This window comes from Schistocerca gregaria, chromosome 4, assembly GCF_023897955.1.
Source record: "Schistocerca gregaria isolate iqSchGreg1 chromosome 4, iqSchGreg1.2, whole genome shotgun sequence".
Taxonomy (NCBI): domain Eukaryota; kingdom Metazoa; phylum Arthropoda; class Insecta; order Orthoptera; family Acrididae; genus Schistocerca; species Schistocerca gregaria.
Window position 1 is genome coordinate 592,232,569 of NC_064923.1, and position 21,073 is coordinate 592,253,641.

At 43.9% G+C, this 21,073-nt stretch overlaps 1 protein-coding gene across 1 annotated transcript in view; it reads left to right on the forward strand.

The window, feature by feature from the left end:
• Nucleotides 1-21,073, forward strand: part of LOC126267823 (uncharacterized) — a 131,651-nt gene that overhangs the window by 53,004 nt on the left and 57,574 nt on the right. The window contains exons 3-5 of the mRNA XM_049973129.1: nt 15,749-15,937; nt 16,016-16,739; nt 18,336-18,490. Coding sequence (XP_049829086.1) covers nt 15,749-15,937; nt 16,016-16,739; nt 18,336-18,490 — 1,068 coding nt within the window. The remainder of the gene's footprint in view (nt 1-15,748; nt 15,938-16,015; nt 16,740-18,335; nt 18,491-21,073) is intronic.

Consider the following 21,073-nt stretch of genomic DNA (forward strand, 5'->3'; position numbering starts at 1 on the left):
AGGATGATACTATCGCTGTCGAATTCCGTCACGTTCTGTATTACGGCCAGATGAAACTACAGTTGTCTGGCCATACCCACCAGTTTGTCATTCCTCTGGGAGATTGCTCTTTGGAACTACAGTAGGTGAAATATTAGCTCCCTTTATTACGTGAATGAAGAAAAAGATTTACTTAACTTGATATATTCCTTTGACACAGGAGAGCTTGAGAATTTACAACTCTCACTGACTACTGAAGCATCATCTGAAGCCTGAGTAACAAATTATTCTCCTGTGCATTTACAAAAGTACATTTCCCTTTGAGATTTTAATTACTCTTTAATCTTGCTCAATGTTGTCAACCGCTTTAGCTTAGGTTATGAGTTAGGCAGAGTCGCTTCTGAGCTCGGCTCCACATTGGCCTCCGTGTGATAGGGCCACTATGCTTAGGGAGAGGGTGTGTCTTCTTCACCTTCTACCATTCACCGTTTTGGGCTGCAGCGAGACATCCCTAATGTCTGGTATCGGTTTGCGTTGCCGACATTGGTATGACGCAGCCACCTTTGGACGATACCACACGCTGATAGACATTTCTCCTTCTTACTCGTGCCATAACATGATCTTTTGACAAACAAAGTATTAACTGTAATTTCCTAATGAGAAACCCGCAGCGTAATCCTCCATTATACAGGGGTCTCACAATTCCTATTACAGGCTTTAGGGTTTGTAGAGGGGACTTAGTAGATAAAGGCTTGGTAAGGGATCACTGTCCTGAAATGTACTATTCGGATTTAAAATAAGATGTTATAAGTTTCAGATGTCCCTCATCACGGTACACACTCAGCGGAGGCAATAGATTCTGACCAGTGTACAATACAGGAGCTGATCCACCTGGCGGCGCTACTGTTAGGTCCACAAGCTGTATCTGTAACGCGTGCTTCCATACACAACGTCCACCAACGCTGGCGTGCGTCCGTCAACCCTCCCAGTTGCGAACGCACAGGTTCCTCGAAGCCGTTGTTAGACTCAAATGGTGTGTGATGGGCTGTTGCGATCTGGAAAACACCGTACGGGGGAAGCAGGAGATTTGGAAGTGGTACGATCTACAAACCTAATTTATATCAAAACAGTACGTTTCCGGACGTAAGTGCCTTGCCAAAACTTTATCTTCCTCTATAATCCCTAGAGTGATGCGTTAGAAATTGTGAAACACCCTCTGCATAGTACACTGTTACTCTGTCTCTGTTGTAGAGTTCTGCTGAAACGAAAACCATTGGCGTATCCAAGAATATACGACATTTCATGTCGATTTCACATCTGTCGCGCGCTGACTTCATGCTATTACGATTTGAATGGTCAGCAGTGATTATTATTATCATTTTAAATAACTGACTGTAATTGCGACCCATTAATCATGTAGTGAAAAGATATCACGCCTTTCCGTTTCGTGCACGGCTTTGCATTTCTCCTCATTAAAAGCAAACTACCAGTCTTAGCGTCAGCAAATCAGCAGAGCTGGAAACAAAAGTGAAGAGTCTTACGCGATCTTCATCTGGCGTCACCAGCTATTTACAATGCTGCCATCCACAGTCTAGTTGGCGTTGAAATGTGTTTGATTCCCTTTGTCGCTCACGACGACAGCACTGCAAGTGCCATAAACAGAATCTTCGCTCAGTGGGAAAGGAGCCTAAATAAATGAACTCGTGTGTCGGCTTATCCGTAGATACTAGACCATTTCTGAGAAAACGACTGTCAAAGTTTTCGTCACAACTTAGAAACCTTTTTGCGCGCCATAAACTCAGCCCACCTGGCGACATAGTGGCTACGTGGCGGTCATCCACTGTCGCGTCCGTGTTCGAAGCCCGATTGTAGTTTTCTTTTTATTTTTTTCATTATTTATCCATGTCGGTAGATGTTCCTTATCAAGTTAGTGGATAAAAGGGCGTTATATTAATTGTAAAATTCCAACTGGATGTCACAAAAAATGTTGTACAATTATTACATAATGTATGAGTCTATGGTGTTTTCAAGGATTAAAATGTCTTAAATTATCATTTTCCTATATTCCATTCCTATGCCAATTCTTGACGTTTATATATTATTCTTATGTTTATTCCTTAGGATAATTTGGTGCGTTCCCTTCGATGATACTGATCGTAGAAACACTCGAAACATAGGAATTCCGAGCACCATAAGCATCATATGATGGCAGGTTTGTCACAGCTACATTTCTTCATATGAGTTTCACTCGCGAAAGAAACATCGTTGATATTCCTGAAGATTTCACGCGATGGTAATAAATTCGCGGCAAACCACACATAACTGATCACTTTTCCGAAAACTGGCTCTTGCAGCTGATCATGAGTCAAGACACACTACAGAAATTTGACCGAAAATAATTTCGAATATTTTTACATTCATTTCTTTTTCTTTTTTTAATTCATTCGCCAGACATAAAATTAGTAGACGACTAAGGATAAGGTTATTTCAATATACACTAAACATTCGTGTAGCAGTCGGCTACAGACATGTGTAGGGCAATGAAAAAGAAAAAGGAACATAAAAATAAAAATAATCTTCGAGTTTCGAACACGGGGGCAAAAGTCTATAGCTGCGATGTTAACCATTCGACAGTTTACTCTCTGAAAGGCATACTCAGTACATCGAAAACTTTGACCGTTCGTTGTTTGCCCGCCAGGAGCAGTACACATGACTGTCAAGCGCATGCACCACATGTCTGCTCTTTGCTGCCCTGCTACGATTTGCGCCTGCCGTCGCGTTTTCTGCTGGCCAGTGCGGCCACAGTACGTCGCACGTCGCAACTGTAGCCTCTACGTCGACACAGGGCCTCCACCTCTCCCACGCAACAGAGCGCCCGAACAATGGCAGGGGCACTACAGCACCCGCCACGCTTCGCTGCTTTTTGTAATTACAGTGGCGACATCACCGTTAATGATCCGAATTGCCTTTTGCGGCCACAGATCGTGACGAAGGAGGGCGCTGTGTCCGTCCCATAATTGCTGCGTTACACTCCGCTGCAACTAATTATCAGCTAAATCTTTAAGCGAAAGACCTGACATACTTCACTTGGAACAAATGTAGCCTAGCTTAACGAATAAGTGGTTGACGAGGAAAAAAAATAGAAAGGGAAATTGAAGGTAGAGAAGGACATAATTTGAACAAATGGATAATGGAAGCTCTAATGTTAATCGGTTCATGGAGCCCCTCAGGAACATAGCGGTGAGGACGGGGAAGATGCCCAACGTTCACTCGGTGTGCTTGACGGAGGGCCTTGTTCGGGATGTGCAAGAGGCTCTTCCGGCGGCTATCGAGCGTACGGGGTGCAGCTAGCTGCAGATTGTTGCACATGTCGGCACCAACGGTGCCTATCGTCGGGGTTCCAAGGAAATCCGTCGGTCCTTTCGACGGCTGGCTGAATTGGCGAAGCCGGCCTCCATCTTTCGAGGAGTGGAAGCCAAGCTGACGATCTGCACCATCGTACCCAGGATGGACCGGGGTCCTCTGGTTTGGAGTCGAGTAGAGACTTTAAACCAGAGGCTACGTCGACTCTGTGACGAAAATGGTTGTACATTCCTCGACCTACGCTTTGGGGTGGAAGGTTGTAGGACGCCCCTAGATAGATCAGGGGTTCACTACACGCAGGAAGCAGCTACATGGGTAGCACAGTACTTGTGGCGTGCACATGGTTTTTTTTGTTTTTTAGATTAGGTTCCTCCCCATGGGCAACACACCGTTGGCCTGAACAATTACCAGTTCATGTCACTGATGTGGGTGTGCTAACTGTAAAAATTGTTAGTTCACCTAAAGAGGTCATTCCAAAGGATTTAAATATGCTTAAACTCATGTTAGTAAATTGTCGAAGTGTCTGTAACGATATCCCCGAGTAGCAGTGCCAATATTGCATTATGTACCGAAAGCTGGTTGAAACCAGACCTAAAAAGCAATGAGATTTTGAACTCGAATTCGACTATGTTTAGAAAGGATAGGACTGACGCTATGAGAGGTGGTGTGTTCATTGCAGTTAAAAGCTTTTTAAACGCAATTGAGATCGATCTGAGTTGGACTGTGAAGTAGTCTGGATAAAGCTATCAATCAGACAAGGATTGACCATTGTGTTAGGATGTTTTTATACACCACCAGCATCCGCACCATACTTCGCAGAACGTTTCAGGGGAAGTCTTGGGATGTTGTTGTTGCGGTCTTCAGTCCTGAGACTGGTTTGATGCAGCTTTCCATGATACTCTATTCTGTGCAAGCTTTTTCATCTCCCAGTACCTACTGCAACCTACATCCTTCTGAATCTGCTTACTGTATTCATCTCTTGGTCTCCCTCTACGATTTTTGCCCTCCACGCTGCCCTCCAATACCAAATTGGTGATCCCTTGATGCCTCAGAACATGTCCTACCAACCGGTCCCTTCTTCTAGTCAAGTTGTGCCACAAGCTCCTCTTCTCCCCAATTCTAATCAATACTTCCTCATTAGTTATGTGATCTACCCATCTAATCTTCAGCATTCTTCTGTAGCACCACATTTCGAAAGCTTCTCTTCTCTTCTTGTCCAAACTATTTATCGTCCATGTTTTGCTTCCATACATGGCTACACTCCATACAAATACTTTCAGAAATGACTTCCTGACACTTAAATCTATACTCGATGTTAATAAATTTCTCTTCTTCAGAAACGCTTTCCTTTCCATTGCCAGTCTACATTTTATATCCTCTCTACTTCGACCATCATCAGTTATTTTGCTCCCCAAATACCAAAACTCCTTTACTACTTTAAGTGCCTCATTTCCTAATCTAATTCCCTCAGCATCACCCGACTTAATTCGACTACATTCCATTATGCTCTTGGGTACATAGGAAATAAATATCCAAATTATTCATTAATTATAGTTGGAGACTTTAATCTGGCATCCATTGACTGGGAAAATTACACGTTTATCACAGGGGGCAGAAGCAAAGATTCGTGTGAAGTTATGCTAGGAGCGCTCTGAACATACAATATTGAACAACTGGTTAGAAAACCAATACGAGATGGGAACATATTAAATATCTTGGCGACAAACAGACCTGATCTTTTTGAGGAAGTTAATCTACAAGAAGTTATAAGCGACCATAATTTCGTTGTGGGTTCTATGACGGTGGAAGATGCAAAAAAACCTATGAAACAGCGTAGAGTTTTCTTCTTTGGAAAAGCAAATAAAAGTTTCATTAATGAATATCTTCATAGTCAGCTCCAAGCATTCACCGCGGGACATAAAGATATTGAGCATCTTTGGTCGGAAATTAAAGGTATTGTCCACCGTGTGCTAGAGAAGTATAAGCCTAGCAAAAATATAGGGGAGGGAAAGGATCCACCTTGGCGCAACAGATATATTTGGAAGTTGCTGAGAAAGCAGAGAATTTTGCACAGTCGTTTTAATCGTAGTCACTGCCCCGCTGACAAACAGAAATTTGCGAAATGAAAGTAGCTCTCAGAAGAACATTGAGAGATTCTTTTAATGAATCTGAAAACAATATTTTATCTGCAGATTCTAAAAATAACCCCAAAAAAATTTTGGTCGTATGTAAAATCTGTGAACACTACAAATAATTCAGTACCTTCTCTTGCTGACAGTACGGGTAATGTAACTGAAGATACCGAAGGCCGAAATTCTAAACCTAGCTTTCAAAAACTCGTTTACGGTCGAGGACTGCAGCACCATTCCCCCTTTCAATTATCGAACAAACGCAAGGATGGCTGACATAGTGTTTAGTGTATCTGGGACTGTAAAACAGTTAAGATCCTTAGACGCCAGGAAGGCATCTAGCCCAGACGCTATCCCCGTAAGGTTATATGTTGACTATGCTACAAATATAACACCATTTTTATCCATCATCTATCAGAGATCATTGGAACAGCGGAAAGTTTCACGGGACTGGAAGAAGTCCAGGTCATAGTAATCTATAAAAAAAAGGTATAAAATCGGATGCACAAAATTACCGGCCAATTTCACTGGCATCGATTTGTTGCAGAATCATGGAACATATTTTGTGTTCAGACATAATGACCTTTCTAGGCTCTGAGAAGCTCATCTGCAGAAACCAGCACGGTTTTAGGAAACAGCGGTCATGCGAGACACATCTGGCCCACTTTGTGCACGATATACAACAGGCTCTAGATCCCGGCTCCCACGTTGATGCCATATTTCTCGACTTTCGAAAGGCGCTCTACTCAGTCCCGCAGTGTCGCTTGCTCCAAAAAGTGCGCGCTTACGGTGTATCCGATGACATATGCAGTTGGATAGAAAGTTTTCTAACAGACAGGGAGCAGTGTGTCGCCCTGAACAGGGTGACTTCAACAGTAATAAGCGTAGCTTCAGGTGTGTCCCAGAGCAGCGTAATAGGTCCGCTGCTTTCTACAATTTACATACACGATCTCGTTGGTGGTATTGACAGCGGCATTAGACTGTTTGCCGATGATGCAGTAGTCTACAGGAAAGTAGTATCACACGCAAGTTGTGAACAAATCAATGAGGATTTGCAGAAAATTCATGCATGGTGTAATGGCTGGCAGTTATCTCTCAATATTTGTAAGTGTAACCTACTGCGTATAACAAGGCAAAAATCCCCATTAATCTACGACTACAAAATAAATGCCCAGCCCTTGGAAGCGGTAACATCCGTCAAGCATCTGGGTGTGACTATTCGAAATGATCTCAAATGTAATGATCACATTGCACAAGTAACGGGTAATGCAAACTCTAGATTGCGGTTTATTGGTAGAATATTGAAGCGTTGCAGTCCTGCAACAAAAGAAATAGCTTACAATAGGTAAATTCGTCCAGTCTTAGAGTATGGCTCGTCTGTATGGGGCCTTTACCAGTTGGGTCTGATTCAAGAGATTGAGAAGGTCCAAAGAAGAGCGGTAAGGTTCGTAACTGCTACATGTAGCCATTGCTAGAGTGTTACAAATCTCATAGAAAGTTTGAGGTTGGACACACTTGCAGATAGACGGCGCGCTAAATAGTAGGGGCTGCTCACTAAATTCCGAAATCCGATCTTCACCGAGGATGTAGAGCATATATTATTACAACCAACTTTCAAATCGCGCAATGATCACCAATCAAAGATAAGGGAAATTAGAGCTCGTACTGAGGCGTTCAGACAGTCGTCTTTCCCTCGCGCGATACGCGAATGGAAAGATATGACTTTGCCCTCCGCCACACACCGCTTGGTGGGTAGCGCAGTATTTAAGTAGATTTGTAGATGTAGATAGATGGTTGCAACGATACTTTTATATTGTTTATTAAATGTCAACACTCTCAACGTAGTCCCCCAAAATGATGTCACCTGTGCATTGTGACACTGGCCGGACATATATTACTAGGTATTTTTCAAAAGGAACGTCTCGACAATTAAATTCACTGACACGAACCAATTAGGAAAAATCATACTAAAAATTTGCCTCTTTCAACTCATCAAAAATTACGATTCAGTCAGCAATGCAGCGACAACAAACATTACCCGAATACCTTCACACTTCTCGAATCAAATTCTAGAAAATCTTATTTCCGAAAAGCAGCATCCTCTACGTTTGCATGTCTGTGTTCTGCTCGTTGTTACCAGACCTCTCAGCAGAGTAACCAACAACCGACTTCCTCATTTACTTCCCACTGAAAGATCTACTGGCAACGGCAATGCCACTTATAACCAAAGATCACATTGTTTGTACTCAGAACCTCCTTGGCATAGCATGTCGATTGCTTCAAAAATATCCAGAGAAAGAGTACGAAGTATGATATGTCGTATAAAAAGAGAGTACACATCGCTTTCATTGAATACCAAAATAAACTAGAAACCTTACGCTCTAACCTATCGAATGTGTCCGGACACCCCTATGCAATGCAGTTTGACGACTAGATGTCATGAAAGGGCGCATCCTCCATTAACGAAAGAGGCAGAGACTACTGTGTTGGCAGTAGAAAAGCGGTCGTTCAGCAGACCTCAGTAATTCGAACACGGACCGCTCATTGGGCAGCAAACGAACAACCACAGCTAACCGAGGCCTGGCAAACCTCTTGTATTGGCAGACAGGGACCGCCGAGCACTGAGGAAGGTGTTTGTAAGAAGTCGATTGAAATCAGGGGAAGAAATTACACGTGAGGGCCAAAGTCCTACCAGCGGCCCATCTGGCACAAACACCGTAGTAGGGAGTTAAAAAGGTTTTCTGCAGTGAATACTGGCTGACGTTTGACGCGGTGCAAAGATAGAAACCACTGCACAGTGGATAACTGGAAACGAGTGATTTGGAGCTATGAATCGCGTTGTACATAATTGCCTTCTGTGGTTTGGGCTCTTTGGGATGAATGGGCCGACATTCCTCCACAGATATATAGACACCTCGTTGAAAGTGACTTCAGCACTGCTCTCACCGTCATAATGGCAAAGAATGGACATAATGTACGTGTTCTTTTGACCAGGTATTGTAAGAGGATGTCAAAAAAGTCGCTGTTGAGCCACTAACAACTAAAAGCACTACATATAGACAGGAGTGCGACTCTTACCAGATCGCGTCCAAACTGAAAGTAAACAAGTCTGGAAGGAGAAACACAGCGACACTAGAAATGACTAAAACCGCTAGTGAGAAGATGAAAGATTTAGGAAGGTAAGAATACTAAAGCAAATTAATGATTTTACTTGCTCTTCAAAGGGCCAAACAAGATAGTAATAAAATTTCCAAAACTAAGCTTCCCATATTTCCACAAAGGAAATTATATGGTTAGTGTGTGTCATCAGATGGCTTACGAGAACGTGACACAGATTTTTAATGTAAGAACAATTCGAAAACAGTGGATTACCCAGTGAGTAAAGGGAGATGCTTGCTTTGTTCTGCTAGGAGATACAGGACAGCAAAAGAATGTGTAAGGAAACAGACTGGAATGGAAGTCCCTGTTATGATCGTTCTGGGAATGAGATGTGAGTGGAGGGGGTATATAGTTAGGGGAAATGGGTGGTGGCTGGGCCTAATTATTTCTTTAGTGGGTTCCAAGGCTTAAGAGCGGAATTTGTGAAAATGACAGGAGAAAACGTACTGAATCAACATGAATGCATACATTCACCTGTGGATGTAAACCGATACGATGACAATGAAACCAACTAGGGAATATGGCCGACATTGGTATACGCTTTAAATAAATGCTTACTAATTCGTATGACAAAAAAATGGTTCAAATGGCTCAGTGCACTATGGGACTTAACATCTGAGGTCATCAGTCCCCTAGAACTTAGAACTACGTAAACCTAACTAACCTAAGGACATCATAGACATCCATGCCCGGGACAGGATTCGAACCTGCGATCGTAGCGGTCACGCGGTTCCAGACTGAAGCGCCTAGAATTCGTATGACAATATTATTCAGAAACAGAAGACATATCTTAAATGTAGAGTTATAAGATACTCGTACATGTATAAATTAGTGAGCTACACTAAACCATACAAATATCAACTGTGTTTTGTGTTGTCAGTTACTGTTGAAACAAATTAGTGTGGTGGCGTCGATAGGTTACAAGTCACAGCATATATCTAAACGCCAGCTACAAAATCTTTTTTTTTTTCTTTTTTTTTCACATTTAAGTTACACTTACTGAATAAAGATGTGTAGCAGAATATTCATGAGTGCCTCACAGACATGGGTGCTTCGCTTCTGTTTGTTCAATGTTAATGTGTGGGAAGATATTCCCCATTTTCACGTATCGTAATCTCAAAGCTCACTTCATCGTCTCAGTGTCTATAGAACAACTCGTTAGCAGAGTGTTTACGCCAGTGACTAGTGCTTTGATCCTGCAGACACTACTTCAGTCCGACGCCGCTGTCAGAGTAGACGGGACTATTGTTTTCCACAGCCCTCTGTCGTTACTCACGTCAGTTCACTCCCTGTCGCCCCCGGGTCTCCTAAGCCAAACACACCTGCTGCTGAGAGAGGTACGCTCTTTGTGAAGCTGAAATCCTACACCTGCTGTCCCGCGCGACTTCTGAGCAAAGCACACCTGCTCGTCCACACTCTAAGCGCTTCCGTGAAATCTGAAGCGAGCTCTGTTTTGCTAGCCCTTCCAGTCCGTCACGGCCGTCTGGAATTTTTCTTTACTGGTCCCGTATAACGTTACGTTCCAGCACTCAGGGCATGTCGGTGGCTCTGAGCCAAGCTGTCTCTAGCCTGCAAAACAAAAGCGCTGTCAGTCTGGGCTCCCAGTGTTACGTGAGGCAATGAAAGCAGAGTAGCGCCCAGTCTAGCCAGCTCATTACGCACGATGGCAGTGGACTCTACTTTATTAATGTGCTGTTAAATTTCGGCGTTGTTTGTACACACACGAGCGTTACGTTTAATGTCCGGTCGACATAAAGGTCATTAATGTGTAAACGTCAACGAGAGAAAACAACACAACAATTATGAAGTACATGAGCGTAATAAAACCTCCGATCGACTGGCTGCATTTGTCCCTCGTACGTGCCGTCAGGCGCATTTTGTCAGGTGTTACGGCGGATATTCGCAGTTTCGTTTCTGTGGTGTGCAGAAGACAACCGTCGTCGATGGGGAGCGTCCGTTCGTTTCGCATTGAAAACAGAATGATTTTTAAAGCAGAGACCTATGTGTCTATTCGATGGAACGATCCAAATTAGTTTTATGAAACATTGTAGGCTATTTTTGACATCGTTTGTACAACATTTAGATCACTTGAAAAAGAGAACGAGAAACAAAAACAGCAGATACAGACAAAGACAAGACGCAAATTCAAAGTAGGACTGCCAGAAGGATGCATGTAATCGACCTCTCTCGTTAAGCTGGCGGTTAGATGGAAGAAACTGTGGAAATCTGCTTTGTAATTCAATGGTAAAGTGCTAGTCTGCGGATGAGTCTCAGATTAGATCCCTGGGCAGAGCTAAGATTTTTATTTCTCACTGATCACTTATTTAATTTTTGTTAATGAGAAAAGTGCTGAGATGCAATGAGGATCACAGTCAACGTCAAACGACGGGTTCTCCTGTATCCCTTTGGGTATGTGAGTTCAAAGGTCGGAAGAAAATAAAAGTATTCCACGTCCGATAGAACCGAGCGTAGCAAAGCACTATTATGTTCAAAACGAACTTCTGTTTCATGATGGCTTTGCTTTTTAAAATCACACAATCAAGAGAGCAACAAGGAAATATATTAAAATAAGGATACATTAATGGCATTTAAGTGGAACACCATCAGAACAGACCTTGAAGACTCCAAGGTAACGACAGGCCGCCATGTCATCCTCAGTTCTTAGCGTTACCGGATGCAGATACGAAAGCGGCTTGCGCCCAGCACACCACTCTTCTGGTCGTTGTCAATTTTCGTAACCGGTGCAGCTACTTGTCGATCAACTAGGTCCTCGTTGTTGTTATGGTTTTCAGTTCAGAGCCGGGTTTAATGCAGCTCTCCATACTACTCTATCCTGTGCAAGCTTCTTCACCTCCGAGTAACTACTACAACCTACTTCCTTCTGAATCTTTTTATTGTATTTATGCCTTGGTGTTCCTCTACAATTTTTACCCTCCGCAATTCCCTACAATACTAAAAACTGAAGTTCCCTTGATGACTCAGAACGTGTCCTACCAACCGATTCCTTCTTCTAGTCAAGTTGTGCCATAAATTCTTCTTCTTCCCAGTTTTATTCAGTACATCCCCATTAGTTACGTGGTCTACCCATCTAATCTTCACCAATCTTCTGTAGCACCGCATTACGAAAGCTTACATTCTCTGTAGGTCCTCAATCAGCTTCAAAGGCTGACTGCACCCCGCTTGCCAACAGCACTAGTTAGTGACCCATCCAAGTGCTAGCCAAGCCCAAAAGCGCCTAACCTAGAGATCTGACGGTAACCGCTGTTACCATTGCGGCAGGGCCGTTGGCATTTTAGACCCCTCACAAGACATTTATAAGCAGTGGATGGCCCATTTCCATTTTACTCCATAAAAGCATTAACACAACGTAATTATCATAAGCATTAGACTAAACAAAAATGATTAATGACGTTGATTGTAACAAATAAATACAAATTAAAACACAGCTGTCCGGAGTCGAATTCCTACCAGAGAAAAATACAGTTGCCTAGAGTGTTAATGACAAACAGTGTTTCTTCCAAATAAAGTCAAGCGGAAAATAAAGGGAGGAAATGAAATATGAGTAAAACTCTTCTTGGTCAAAGAAAATGGAATAAAGAGGGGTTTCCAGCAAAAAGTCGATGACTTGCGCCAGGACAAACAACGAACAGATAGCAAGAATACTTGCCAGAAGAATGAAGTAAGAACCTCCGTGAAAGAATGAAATAGTTCTCGGAGAACAAAAAGTGAGAAATCAGTAGTTGTTGCCCACAGCCCACTGCTAAGTAGATGACGAAAAAGAATCGTACACTTTAGAATAGAGATGCTCCACAAGTGAAGAAAGAAATCGTCGTTTAAGAGAAACAGGAGCGTATTTCCAGTTGACTTTGTATTCAAACTGAATCTAGTGTATTTAATAAGGGATCGACCTAATTCTAAGTGAATAAGCTAACGGTGTATACAATGGGTATTCCAGAATACAAACCAAGAAAAAAAGGCGGTTCTTATATAAGGACTCATATGATCGCACCGACTAAATGATTACAGAAAGCGATTTTCTCTTCCGCTCTCATTTACTGTTGACGAAGATTTACCATATGCAGACTGAATGTTTCGTTGAGCCACCATGTATTTTGAAATGCCTGGTTTCGAATCAAACGCATTTATATGTAACGAAGTAATGTCTGTGCAGAGTGCTTCTACGCGGTACCAAAGGGAGTCACCGGCTTGTGAAGCACCTGTCTTGTGAATGGCATGTTGTTAAGGTTTCCTCCCTCAATCCATGATGCAAGTAAACGTGATTTTCCTGCATAAGGAATATCTCCAAATAAAATCAATTATGTGAACTCTTTTTATGGCATGTGAGTCTCACTATTTTGCAATAAACAACTTGCCGGGACACATCACTTCATGGACACCCCAACTGAAAAAGTCAGAGGCCATTCTATGTAAAACAGTATTACATAACTACATTGGCGTCAGATTAAAACTTCCTGATATTGGACTCTGCTACATTTAGACAGTAGTATATGTTCCCAAAATTTTCACTACAAACAGCAATGAATGTTAACCTGTTTTACGGCCTCAACGGTTCCTAATAACGTCTTATCATAGCAGATTTGTCAACATGTTTCATTATACCCACTACACATGGTCTGTACAGTGGCCCTAAGGATATGATATTACGGACTGAAATACCACCGTCGTCTCCGCTTGAATGCGAAATCTGTAACAGTGCAATGGAGCATGTTCTACTGATAATAAACATGACAACGAACCGTACATGAAAAATATGAGAACTTCGACTCCTTCCCGTTGATACTATGCATTGTTGTCACTCTCAAACGATTACTTCTACATTTGTGTAGACTTAATTATGCCTGTGCATCTGAACGTCGCGCTGGCTTTAAGATGATACTGAGTAGCTAGTAACGTGTATAGAATTTCTAAGACGAAACGTATGAGATCCAGTTGTTGTCACACTGTGCAGTTATTGCCTGTACATCAGCAATAGTGTTCAATAACGTAATTTGCCATTAATATGAACATTCTTCTCCCTTGATGAGTGCTCTAGAAATGCCTCTTTGAGGTATTTACAAACCTACCAAAGGTTTACTACCAAGTGCTACTCACTTCGTTATTACATTGTCAGCACTAATCCACTTCTGGAAGTGGGTTTTCCTTATGTGAGACGAATTGTGCTGTAATGCAGAGGAAAGTTTTTATTTAACAAATGAATTTTATTTTTCACCTGGTACCCATAGTAACATGGCAAGAATTGTAGTTCAGAGTCATCTTTTCGGAAGCTGATGTCATTGTACCCTGTTTTGTATCCTTCCTGGAAGGCAGCGCGTGGGTAGGAGCAGGAAAAGGTAATATACGTAGGTACTGCAGGATGAAATTAAATCACCTTTACCTTAGCAAATAGAATATATAACTTTCGGTGATGACACCTAGGTGCGACGTTGTGACCCCATGGTAACTGATGCAAAGTCTCAATAGCAAACTAAGCTGAAGCGATGTTTCCTGGCTGTCTGCACCTGATGAAATGGGGAGAATCTGTAGCGATGCTCGTAGAGCTCTCCAGCGTCGGCTAGAGGGCGCTGTCGTCGGTATCTGTCGTAGTGCCAAGCTAAGCAGTGGCATCGTAGCTATCGATACCACACCCTGTAACTGTGCAGTCCTGCGGTTACCGTCCACAGTGATATGAAAGGAAACTTATTATCATACTTTAGGGGAGCAGTAAAGTGATTTCAACTAATGCTAGAAGACTGGTGCTGTTAATGCAGTATACCCTCTACAATTTTTTCGTGCAATAGGAGATCGTTAAGAAATGCGATTTTACTCAGAGCGAAGGAGTCTGTTGATGTAAAGAACGGTCACATGGAAGTAATCAACAGGAGGTAACCGCTCAGTTGTAAAAGTCACTGGCTTAATCAGACAAGTCTAGCGCTACATTTCAGTTGCGGTAAGGTCACATGTATAGCACTTATGCTATGCTAATCAGAGACTCCACTCTCAACTAAACCACCGAGACAAAAGACGTGAATCTGTGGTTACCTGTAGGCCAACTTCCCCACTCGTGTAGGATGTTTCGGAACATATTTTGGAGCTCGTGTTAATATACGGTGAACGATAGAATGGGTAATCTATGAACGATGGAAATAAATTTCCTGACGAGTCTGCTATTACTGTGGATGTATCATATATAACTCTGTTTGGATCTCTAAATCCGGTACATTATTTATAATTTATAACATCGTTTAGGCTACTGCTGTCATCAGATCAAAATTTAGAACTTATAGAGTAAAATTCAGTATCAGACGCGAAAAACGATTCCTAAGGGGGCGTCAGGGCAACGGCCCTGCCGCAGTGGTTACACCGAAGTTAAGCACTCTCAGGCCTGGTCAACATTTGGATGGGTGATCATCCAGGTCGAAATGCGCGGTTGCCATTTTTCGGGCAGCACTCAGCCTTGTGATGCCAATTGAGGAGCTGCTCGACCGAATAGTAGCGGCTTTGGTCAAAAATACCATCCTTACGACCGGGAGAGCGGTGTGGTGACCCCACGCCCCTCCTATCCACATCTTCTTCTGAGGATGACACGGTGGTCGGACGGTCCAGATGAGCCACTTATGGCCTGTAAGTGGGGCGTCTTACCTAATCTGACCTAATCTAGGCACGAGGAAGAGGTGTTGAGTCATTCCTTCTAAAACACTGTCTGATAATAGAGTAGGTGAAAGTCTAACATCATGGTGACAGATTACTAACGACTTAATTACTAATTCAGCAATAACGGAAAGATGTAATCTCCAGTAACCGTATAAATGACTGCGGAACGTGAAGGAGGAGGCGTTCTGTTTGTCGCCGCGCCCCTGTGATGGTGACAATGCAGTTCACGAGTGACTGTTAAAAGATTATCTAACCACCAGGATGAGAGGACGTAGTGGAAGGCTGAAAGAAGGTCCTTCCTGAAAAAATGGTAGAGAGTCGTTTAGCTGAAGCTTTTAACAGCGTGGTGATGGATTACTAACAGTTTTAATAACTGCATCAGACTAACGACCAGGTGTGCTGTGAACTAACCGAAGATACGACGCCCGGACGTAAAGAAGGAGCTGACACTGTGTCTGTTGCTGCAGCCCCATGCTGGCCATTTCGCAGTTCGCGTACCACCAGTACGCGGACGGTTCGCTGGTGCCCACGTGCCTCAGCGAGGCGGCCGCCCTCTGGCAGAAGCTGTTCTTCACGGTGTCCAGCGCCACCTTCTTCGCGGTTCCGGTGGCGGTGCTGCTGGCGCTCTACGGCAAGATCGCGCGCCACCTCATGGCGCCGGCCGCCGGCTCCACCTCCTCCGCCTCCACAAGTGGTGCCGGCGCCGCCGCCCACACCACTTGCGGGGGCGGCAGCGCCCCGGGCGCGGCCGGGGCGCCGCCGGAGGCGGGCGGCAACGCGCGCGCCCGCCGCCAGGTGGTGCTGATGCTGGCCACGGTGGTGCTCTCCTTCTTCCTGTGCCTGCTGCCGTTCCGCGCCTTCACCCTCTGGATCGTGTTCGCCAGCAGCGCGTCGGTGCGCGCGCTGGGCATCGAGGCCTACTACAGCCTGCTCTACTTCTGCCGCACCATGTTCTACCTCAACTCGGCGGTGAACCCCATCCTGTACAGCCTCATGTCGTCCAAGTTCCGCGCCGGCTTCGCGCGCCTCTTCGGCTACCGCGAGCGGCAACTGGCGCTGCTGCGCGGCGCCGACGGCGAGATGCGCAACGGCGCCGGCAGGGCGTGGCCGACGCTGGCGGCGGTGCGCCGGCAGCACCGCTCGGCGCCCGACCTGTTCGCCTGGCGCTCCGGGTCGCGCTCCTCGCTGGCGTCGGTGCGGTCGGCGGCGGCGGCGGCGTCGGCGTCTGCGGCGGCTGCCCGCGGCCCGGCGGCGCGCGCCCGCGCCCACTGCCCGCTGCCCGCCAAGCGGACCGCCTCCGACGCCGGCCCCACGTGGAAGGAGCGCTCTGCGCGCAGCCGCATGGCGTCCTTCCGGCGCAACGCCGTCATGCGCTCCACGGCGCTCAGCTTCGACCTCGACGGCAGGGGCCGCGATGCCTCGGAACCCCTCAAAGGAAACAACGCCACGGACAGCAGCGTCTGAACGTTCGCTGTCAACATCTTCCTCGTAATGGACGCAACAGCCATACACTAATTAAATGAAGGCGCTTTTTTCCACTTGCACTCTATTTATTTAGACCACTTCCTCGTTGTGCATAAAATTCCAACTTCTAAGCTGCTGTCAAGTACAAATAACTGAGGCTTTCGAGGCCAGTTGTGATGTATTAACTACTGGCATCCCTCTCGGGGTTTACGCCTGAGTTTATTTAACAACATTCCTGACGTTTCGTCAGCACGAGTTGCTGTCATTATCATTGCACCACCAGCAGTTGAGAAGGACCCGGTAGTTCTAGTACCTCCCGCCGCGGAAGTCGAACACGCGCCAGAACAAATGGACCTGGCCAGCCCATAGAGGGCTCTGCGTTCGCGGCGGCTCTTCAGAGCAGCGGCTCTCGTGCAGAGAGGGCGCCAGTGCTACACTACGTGCAGACCGCGGCCAATAGCCGCTACCTCCGGTTTCGTATATAGGGACCCGCTCTGCCCTAGTCCAGCCCTTTTTTATCTCCCTATAAATGTACAATTTTATTCTTGTTTTAGTTATCGTGTCACTCAGCTGAAGAGCAGCGGATTGTGCCGCTGACAGCTCTCCCCTGCCCATATGGGGCAGGGGAATGAAATCACAATAAAGAAAAAAACAGAAACCTAGTCCAGCAGTCTGGTACTCGCTATGGATTCTATCTCGGTGGTACTGCGTTCTGGTCGTTGCTCGTTGTTGACATTTGACTGGCTCTAGTTCCGAGTGTATTTACTGTTGGTGTTTGCTGTTGTGGTTTCTACAAGCCTCCGTTGTTTACCTCTTCCTTGTTGTGTCGGTCATAGTCCGTCGTTGTCGGTAGTTGGTCTGTCGTCCGACTCGTCCCGTGTTTACCCGGTGGTGCGTGCTCCACCGCCTGCGACTTCCCCGCCTGGCTGCTCCGATCCGCAGGCCAAGGCGTTCCCGCGGTTGGCTTTGGTTACTACAGTAGTAACACCAGCCACTATATCGTTGGTGGAACGTCAGGAAGATCGTTAAAGAAGCCAACAGGTAAAACTCCAATAGCGTTGCAGAATAAAACGCACATCACATTACCGCCACGAAACGGGAACACAGTATTGCGAATGTAACTTAACAGAAAGATAGTTACGTCGACTAAGGAGCAACACACATGAAAATGACAGCGTAATCGTGTGATGTACTACCGTTCGTGTTCGTTTACAAACTATACTGGGCTCGATGAACTGACAGACAATAACAGCACGTAAGAAGGGAGACATTTGCAGATATATAACAATGACCAAAGAATAAAGCTTAGAAAAGACTAATAATTTCAGACATATAAGTGCGAATATTTATTCACATACCTGAAGAAACGCTATAACAAAAATTAAAGATATTAAAAAGATGTGGAGGTAAAATATGTGGTGGCAACGAATTATACATTTTATACAACATAACACTCGATAATTGCTTAAAAATAAGGTAGAGCACTAACGAAGATTAGGTTTAAATAAATAGGGGTCTAGATGAATGAATTCCGTCTTCGTTTAGTGCTAGACTTCATTACCTTGACCTTCTCCTAGCGTCCAATTTAAGCACCACACTCTGCACCTAGACGTGGTGAAAGGCAACAGGGTGAATGCCAATCTGTCTCAAGGTATCTGGAGGCACCTTGTTTGCCCTGTTGAAGCTGTCGAAGCGTACGTTGATCTAGATCTTGATTATGTAGGTGGTACTTCACTTCAGCTGATGTAAGATGCAAATAATTTGTTGATTTGAGGAAACCTGTTAAATCTTCACAATGATTTTCACAATATGTTTTATATCTGTGTTTCTAAACGTCGGAAGGGTCTTATCATCACTGGCGCTGCTATTATTTTAATCTTCAGAAGATGGCTATAATTCAGCTCTCCACAGCACTTACCTTATCCAACTCTCTTCATCTCTGCAAAAATGATGCACCCTATACCCATTTCAAGTCAGACATTGGCACCCACTAAAATTTTAACCGCCGCTCCCTCACGCCCCCCCTCCCCCCCCCCCCCCCAGTGGTATTCAAGACGTATCACATCAGCCGATCCTTTCGTCAACTTGTGCCATACATTATATTGTTTCCAAATTATACTCAAATACCTCTCCATTACTTATTCGATTTATTCACATAACATTCAGCATTTACGGGTAGCACAAATTTTCAAACGTTTCTCTTCCTGCCTCAATTATTTATCGTTCACACTTTACTTCCATACAAAGCTACACCCCAAACAAATGCCTAACACGTTTATATATTATCTCTACTTCCACCGGAATCAGTAATTTTTCTGCTCTAGATTTACAACTAGTATAATACTATTAGTGTCTCATTTGCTAAAATGATTGCTTCATTATCGCCTGACTTAATGTTACTACCTTCCGCCTTTGTTTTATTTTTGTTGATGTTCATTTTGTTTCCACTTTTGGACACTATCTACTCCGTTCGGGTGATATCCCAAGCTCCTGCAATCTCTGAGAGAGTTTCAATGTTTTCCGTAAATTCCAAACTTTTAATTTCATCTCTTACTGTAATTCTGTTCCCAGTCCTCTCCGTAGTTTCCATTACTACTTACGTTACGTAAGTAGCTAATACGCTGTATCACTTCCTTCTTAACTACTGCTTCCCTTTCGCATTCATATCTTGGGCTCCCTCTGCAATTTTTACCCTCACACTTGCTCTCAGGTCTTAAATGACAGTTCCGTAATGCCTCAGAATACATCCTATCAATCGATCCCATCTTGATGTCAAGTTGTGCCATTATTTTGTCTCCCCAATTCGACTCAATACCTTTTCATTAGTTTTTCGATCTAACCGAGTGATTATCAGCATTTTTTCTGTAGCACCTTACTTCAAAGCCTCTATTATCTTCTTGTATGATCTCCTAGTCCATGTTTCACTTCCGTACAAGGATACATTGTACGCAAATACCTGCAAAAGACACTTCATAAAATTTGAATTTATATTCAGTACCAGCAACTTCATCTTTTTCATAACTGATTTCTTTGTTATAGACACTATGTGTTTTATATCTGTCTGCTTTGCCACTCATCAGTTATTTTTCTGCCCAAATAGCGAAACACACCTATTACTTTTAGTGCCTTATTTCCTAACCTAATTCCGTCAATATCACCTGACTTAATTCGACTACATTCGGTTCTGATCACTTCACCATTCTTCATTTTCATCTTATAACCTCTTTTCAAGACACCATCGTTCCCATTAACCTACCAGTTAAATCCTATGACATCTCTAAGAGAGTAACAGTGTCTTCAGCTAACCTCACAGTTTTTATTTATCCTCCCTGAACTTTAATTTTAGTTCAGATTTTCTCCTTGGTTTCCGGCAATGTTTATTCATTGTGCGGTTTGAATAACATCGGGATAGGTACAACCCTGTCTCACTCCCTTCTGTTATAACTTCCTTTTTTGTCCTTTGATTCTTATAACTGCGGTCTATTTTCTGTACAACCTGTAAGTCCCTTTTCCTACCTATATTTTATCTCTACTACTTCCAAAATTTCCAAAAGTATAATCCAGGCAGTAGTATCGGAAGCTTGTTCCAAGTCTACAAATATTATTAAATTTGGTTTACCTTCCTGTAGTCTGTCTTCCAAGATAAGACGTAGCATGAGTATTGTCTCGCATATTCCTACATTTTTCCGAAACCAAAACTGATATTCCCCGAGATCGACTTCTACACGTTTCTCCATTCTTTTGTAAATAATTTGTCTCAGTATTTTAAAATAACCACTTGTTAAACTGATAATTCGATAATATTCACACCTGTCAGCACCTGTCTTCTTCGGAATTGGCACAGAAGAAATTGTCACTGGGATCATCTGCTTTCAGAATGATCACGGACATTGCTATTAAGGTGGTTAGGAATATCGTTCTGTTGAAACCCCATCATTTCTCGGAAAGTAGATAGTATGATCTACTATATTTGCGTTAGGACATCTCAAAATCGCACCCTGTAACATGGTCCATTTTGAAACATGAGCAGATAAAATACGGCCCTCATTCGAGAACTCGCACCGTCTGAAATGCTTGTTTCCTATCGTTGGCTTCTCATCTCCAAGTATTCAGCTTAGGATGCTCAATGAGACTATCTAAGTTTGACAAAAATTATTGGGACACGAGGTCGACCAAGTCAGCTGTGAAGTCAATATATGCAGACATGCTGTCTGACCGACAATTTACTTATTTTATTAGACCACACCAGTCCACGACCTACAGGCTGTAGACAACATGACTACGACGTGGTCACTGCAACTTTACCAGGCAGAGAAGCCTAGTCTCAA